Source organism: Nematolebias whitei, chromosome 11, assembly GCF_014905685.2.
Source record: "Nematolebias whitei isolate Nwh7 chromosome 11, NemWhi1, whole genome shotgun sequence".
NCBI classification, from domain to species: Eukaryota; Metazoa; Chordata; class Actinopteri; order Cyprinodontiformes; family Rivulidae; genus Nematolebias; species Nematolebias whitei.
In genome coordinates this window covers 48,774,419-48,781,218 of record NC_056508.1, presented here as the reverse complement: position 1 = coordinate 48,781,218, position 6,800 = coordinate 48,774,419, and the positions used below count along the sequence as shown (strand labels likewise).

General features: G+C 46.3%; 1 protein-coding gene across 1 annotated transcript in view; it reads right to left on the bottom strand.

Annotated features, from left to right (window-relative positions):
• Positions 1-1,041: 1,041 nt before the first annotated feature.
• Positions 1,042-6,800, bottom strand: part of LOC119417396 (voltage-dependent L-type calcium channel subunit alpha-1F) — a 10,397-nt gene continuing 4,638 nt past the window's right edge. The window contains exons 3-7 of the mRNA XM_037684599.1: positions 2,696-2,802; positions 2,410-2,593; positions 2,277-2,324; positions 1,555-1,655; positions 1,042-1,465 (exon numbers count right to left, since the gene is read on the bottom strand). Coding sequence (XP_037540527.1) covers positions 1,199-1,465; positions 1,555-1,655; positions 2,277-2,324; positions 2,410-2,593; positions 2,696-2,802 — 707 coding nt within the window. The 3' untranslated portion in view covers positions 1,042-1,198. The remainder of the gene's footprint in view (positions 1,466-1,554; positions 1,656-2,276; positions 2,325-2,409; positions 2,594-2,695; positions 2,803-6,800) is intronic.

Genomic DNA, 6,800 nt, shown 5'->3' with positions numbered 1-6,800 from the left:
GAACGTGCAACGTCATCGATATTTCATCGATGAAACAAACAGTTGACAAAATGATCCATCGGTCCAGAACTAGAACCCACCTGGATCAATTGTCTTTTGTTCTGAAACCATGTTCTCCTTCAAAATAAAAGCTTGCATGTCAGTAAGGCAACAGTCCAAGCGGAATGGTTCTGACAGAATCCAACAGAAACACAAATGGGTCAGGCAGAAACTTTTTATTGGAAATAAAAGAAAAATGAGCCCTTTAGTTCTGGAACGAGGGACCAAATAGGCTCGGTTCTGTCAGAAAAACAATCTTTATTTGAATCCAAAGTCTGAACAAAAACACAAACATCAACGATGTTTTTAAAATGTCTGAAATGTAAAAATTAATCAAAGTTTGTCCGAAAACACACACACACACACAAAAACAAAAAACAACAGTTTAACTTTCAGAACCACAGCAGGTAACATGACGATTTAGTGCCAAAAGCTTTATTGGACCTGCAGCAGAACCAGAACCTCTTTGTCTTCACCAGCTTCTCCAAAAAGACCCGGTTCAGATTTCCACCAATGTTTGGCTGCAGAAGGAATCGGAACCAAACTGCATTACAAAGGAAATCGAGATTTTTATTTTGACAGCAACTTCCTGAGGTGAAAACCAGATCTCACCTGATTGGTCGATTAATTAAAAATAAACAATTAATTCATTTAGTAGGTAAAAATTAGATTTTTCTACCTGGAAGAAAAGATGAAAAAAGTAAATAAAAGAAATACTAATTGAAAACAAATGTTTGATTTTCCTTCATTTGTTCCAAGCAGACTCAAAAGTTCTCCTCTAATGGAATTTTCATTTAAAAAGTCAAACATTTCATCCATAACAAACAAACATAGTTTTAAATCTTTTCTGGAATAAAAAAAACATTTAACCAATTCCTTAAAATTTCACAAAATGTTAATAAATTCAAATGTTAAAACTTCACAGCGTCGTTGAAACTAAACTCAGTACATGTTTTTGTTGGTTATTTTGTCCCTTTTTCCTTCATTTTATTGTTTTGGTTCCTTGTCTTCTAACCTCATTTACTTTTTATTTCTTTGACTTTTTGTTTGTTTAAAATGTATTTTTGTTTACGTGATATTTCTCAAATCTCACTCTTTGCTTGGATTAAGGCGCGCCTCTCTGATCGGTCCCCCCTCTCTCTCTCTGATTTGTGGACAGTCAGAGTGATGTCACACAGGCCATCTCATCGGCCAGCTCCGCCTCCTCCTCACGGCTCGTCCTGATTGGCTCCTCGTCACTGTAGAGTGCGGTCGGGTCATCAGCGATGGTGCTCAGAAAGTCGTGGCTTCCAGAGCTGAGGAGGTCGCTTGCCGCAGACTCCATCTCATCCACGGTCATGTGACATGCGTCCGCAATCTCTCGCTTGGCAAAGGCTACAAACTTTGGATCCTGAGCGTAAACCCCAAGTCCCTCTGAGATCAGAACCTGCAAGGACCAGAACAGAACCAGGACTGTCATCTCCATGGAAATGCAGAAACTCGGATTCTGATTGGTGATGGGTGGTGTGGGCTCACCGCCTCCACCAGGCTGTCGGCTGATCCTCGTTTGTCCGTGAATGGAGCTCCGAGCTGTGAGGGAACTGTGAGGGTGGTGTAAGCCCGGTATGGGGGCGGAGCTACAATACAGTCACATGAGCCGTTCAAACACAGTAAGACAGGAACAGGTTTATTTCTCTATGAGTAAGGGTGCATTCACACTAGCCCTGTTTAGTCCGCTTTAATCGAACTCTAGCTCGTTTTCCTTGAAAGTCCGGTTTGTTTAGGGAGGTGTGAACGCGCCATCGAACTCTGTCACGGAACAAAAAGGTGAACTCTGGCCCGGGCTAAAACCTAGGTCTGGGTCCGGTAGAAGCGAACTCCAGCACGGTTCCAGTACAGTGTGAATGTAAACAGACCGGGCCCCGCTCCGCAGGACAAACAAACACACATTTCTCTTATATGGAGCCGTCAGCTGACTTGTGTGAAAAACAATATTCTCCGTGGTCTTCTGTCTCATCTTCTGCTCATGCTGAGTCCATTTTTGAAAAATGACAAAATATAACTCCTAAAACTGCTAAAACTTGATGCCATGTGGGCGGGGGAACATGTTGGTTCAACAGGTTGACTCGACTGCACAGTGCAGTGTGAATGCAAACTCACCAGCTCAAATGTAACAAAAGCTCATGAATATTGGTCCCGAACCGAGTCTACCGGACTATCTAGTGTGAAAACGACTTAAGACAAGAGTTTCTTCTCACCTGATGTCCCTATAGGGCCACCGTACCAGGTCGGTCGGTCCGCTGCACCTGTCATTTGACAGTAAGTAGAAGTATCACATTTAAAGCCCTCTGAATAAGTCATTTTTTAAATTTGAAAAATCTGTCTCCTCACTGCAACCTGTCGCTCCTCTCTTCCCCTCACACACTCCTCCTGCCTCCCATGGCGGACTGCCCCCCTCCTCCATCAGAATGAGCGGAGCGTAGAGGAGGCGGCCACGCCGAGGACACGGCTTAGCCCAGGACGCTGAGGCGGCCACTGAGGGACGACCCAAGGAGTGGTGGGAGTCATACGCCTGCTGAGGGTGGAGAAGACAGGGAGAAGTTACCTGAACAACAGGTGTATGGGTGGGTTAGGTCAAAGTGTCACCTGACCTACAGGTGTGAGGTGATAGTGTTACCTGCACGCGGCGTGGCGGTGATGTCGGATGGTATGTCCCAGGAATCGGCAGGTCATCACTGCTGCCTTGCCGCCTCAGACACTGGATGTTGAAGGAAGGCTTCCGACCTAGAAAATTCAATGATGCAGTTAAATATCAGGGTTTTCCATGTCGAAGGGCAGCACGGTGGCGCAACTGGTAGAGCTGCTGCCTCTCAGCGAGCAGGTCCCTGGTTCAAACCCCGGTCCAGGGGCCTTTCTGGGTGGAGTTTGCATGTTCTCTCCGTGCATGCGTGGGTTTTCTCCGGGTACTCCGGTTTCCTCCCACAGTCCAAAAACATGCATGTTAGGCTGACTGGTAACTCTAAATTGTCCCTAGGTGAGAGAGAGAGAGTGAATGGTTGTTTGTCTCGTTTGTCTCTATGTGGCCCTGTGATGGACTTGCGACCCGTCCAGGGTGTCCCCCACCCCTGGCACAGTGATTGCTGGACATGGGCACCAGCGACCCCCGTGACCCAAAATGGAATAAGCGGGTAAAGAAAATGGATGGATGGATGGTTTTCCATGTCTGATTAGAGTTATTTATGATGTCTGTATTACATGTTAAACAAGGGACGTGCTAAATCATGATACCCAGAGATCCGAATGTGACACAAGAGACCAACCAGTAGAAAAAAATGATTTATTTACAAAAGGTGACTGTCCAGGAACACAGGAGGGAGCTGCAGGACAAGGGATATGGTGATTATGTCGATATTTGAGCAAGATATGATTGTAGTCCAGAGATACCATTGATAAGACTTACTTGATGTTCTTCTCTTTCAGGTTTGGAGTTGGTACCAGGGGATTCCAGGATGGTGGAGCAGACCAAGGAAACCAGGTAAGTGGAGGAAGGTGAGAGAGAGTGGCAGGATGAATCTTAAGGCTGGATGGCAGATGTTTAGCTATTGTTATTGTTCATTGTAGACAGCAAACATGGGAGAGGGATCCAAGGAGAACTCAGATCAGGTGTTGACATGAGGCAGAACTAGAATGATGAGGAAACAGATGACAGGAGCTACAAAGAGCACAAGGAGACAAGTTAGGTCAGTCACCAAGGATCTGAGTTTGCACTAGGGCCAGACACGATGTCATGAATGGGACAATGTTCCAGCGGAGTCTTGATGATCCAAACAGCTTTAAATATTAGAAGCTTCTCAGTAGCAGACTGGAGACTGCTGTGGGTAATAGGCTCCACTCCATCGTATAGGAGCTATAACAAAGACGGGAGAAAAACCTAGAATTCATACAGTACACCCCCCCCCCCCCCCCCAAATTCTCAAAAATCTCAAGAATTGCCTCTTGGCAATCTCAATCGTTTCTCCAGGTGGATCTTATAAAAATAGGAGATAAGGACAGGACCTAAAATGAAAGAACAAGAGATCCATGATCGCTTCTCCAGACCATATCCCTCCAGTCAACAAGGTACTGAAAGTTACGCCCTCTACGGCAGACATCCTGGACATGGTGGACAGTAAATGCTGAAAGATTTTCAATGATTTGAGAAGGTGGGGGGAGGTCTGCAGGTGGGCATAATGGACTTTCCTAAACCAGTTTTATTTGTGAAATTGGGAATGTTGGATGGATTCTCATGGAAGAGGGTAATTTCAGTTTTACAACAGATGGGTTAATGTTTTTATTGATGGGCAATGGACCTATGCACTTAGGATTGAGCTTTCTGGGAGTGTCCTTGATATTAATGTCACGGGAGGAGAGCCAAACCTTTTGTCCAAGTTGATATGAAGGGGCTGAGGAATGATGCATATCTGTAAACTTCTTGTTCTAGGCAACTGTGCAGATTAGGGTCTTCTTGGTCTATTGCCAAATCCTGCAACAGTGGTGGATGTGATGCTGCATAAAGGGAACTGCTATAGCTGATTCCTGACTGGGAAATAGTAGAGGTGAGTAGCCAAAGCATACAAAGCGTACAAACTCTGATTGGTCTGTTTTGATCCGCACACAAACAAATACTTGCATGCAAAGCTGAACCCCCGCCCCCACCTAGGACTGTCAGACCACATCACAAAATTCCTGGCTCCTGCTTACCTTCCCCCGCTGAGACACTCCAGACCGGTTCAAAAGAGTTAATTCTTGGATCCAGGACAGTGGCCTCATACTGAGAGATTGTTTTATTGCTGACAGTTGGTATGTTTACATGGACATAAGTAACCGGATCAAATGGCCGGTCGGAATAAAAGTGTGTCATGTAAACGCTCCGTTCGGGTTATTTTTTGTGTATTCGGCGTGATCCGTTATAATTTCTGATCAGAACGAAACGGGTGGTTTACGCTGATCCGAAACCCGATCGGTGCGCATTTAAACGCTTGATCTGTTCATTTTTATCTGATGGTGAAAAACTGACCTGACTGCGCATGTGCGACTTTGCCATTTCCGCCTGGCTAACGCTAATAATATTAGCATGTCAGGGAAGTAAAACTGGTCGGTGAGCGACACAACATTTCTACTAGAAACTTTTAAAGAGCTCAAAATGATTTCTATTACCTGTAGCTCAGTCAGGGAGTGCAATAACGTCTCCAACATCATTAAAACCTGTCGCGGGTCCATTTGGGTGCTCAGGTTTGTTTACGTTCACCCGGAAGTAGAACTTCTTCTTCGGTGGTTTTTTTAAGGAGAGTTTACCGCTCTGCGCATGTCAGTACTGCTGTTCAGAACAAAGCCTGCTGCAGGTAAACGCTCATCATGAACTGATTGTGCCCATGTAAACAACACATTTGAATTATTCAAACAGAACACATTTCAATCCGGTCAGAGAATTCTGCGCATGTAAACATAGCTACTAAGTAGAAGTATCACATTAAAAGCCCTCTGAATAAGTCATTTTTTTTCATTTGAAAAAATGATTTATTCATGACTTATATGTATAGTCAGTGCGTGCGGCTGGGGAGAGCTGTCTCGGACACTCGGACTGTAAGCACAGGATCTCCACAGGGCTGTGTGCTTTCCCCCCTGCTTTTCTCCCTGTACACCAACTGCTGCACCTCCAGCCATGACTCTGTGAAACTTATTAAGTTTGCAGATGACACCACCCTCATCGGGCTCATCTCGGACGGTGATGAGTCTGCATACAGGAGGGAGGTGGACCGGCTGGTGGCCTGGTGCAGCAGCAATAACCTGGATCTCAATGCCCAGAAGACAGTGGAGATGATTGTAGATTTCAGGAAAGCCACAGCCCCTCTGCCCCCCCTCACCTGTAATGATACCCCATCACCACTGCAAACTCTTATCGGTTCCTCAGCACCACCATCACCCAGGACCTCAAGTGGGAGCCGACCATCAGCTCCCTCATCAAGAAGGCCCAGCAGAGACTGTACTTCCTGCGACAGCTGAAGAAGGCCGAGCTGCCGGCCAAGCTGCCGGTGCAGTTCTACATGGCCATCATGGAGTCCATCCTCAGCTCCTCCATCACGGTGTGGTACGCCGGGGCCACTGCCAGGGACAGACTCAGACTGCAGCACGTTGTGCGCTCAGCTGAGAAGGTGATCGGCTGCAGCCTTCCATCCCTCCACGACCTGTACGTCTCCAGGACTGTGAGGCGAGCAGGTCGGATCACAGCTGACCCTGCTCACCCTGCACACGGACTGTTTGAACCACTCCCCTCAGGCAGGAGGCTTCGGTCCATACGGACCAGAACCTCCCTATTATATGTATACATACATACATACATACATACATATACATATACATATACATATACATCCATCCATCCATCCATTTTCTTTACCCGCTTATTCCATTTTGGGTCACGGGGGTCGCTGGTGCTCATGTCCAGCAATCACTGTGCGAGGGGCGGGGTACACCCTGGACGGGTCGCAAGTCCATCACAGGGACACATAGAGACAAACGAGACAAACAACCATTCACTCTCTCACTCACACCTAGGGACAATTTAGAGTTACCATCAGCCTAACATGCATGTTTTTGGTCTGTGGGAGGAAACCGGAGTACCCGGAGAAAACCCACGCATGCACGGAGAGAACATGCAAACTCCACCCAGAAAGGTCCCTGGATGTATGCATGCATGCATGCATGCATGTATGCATGCATGCATACATACATGCATACACACA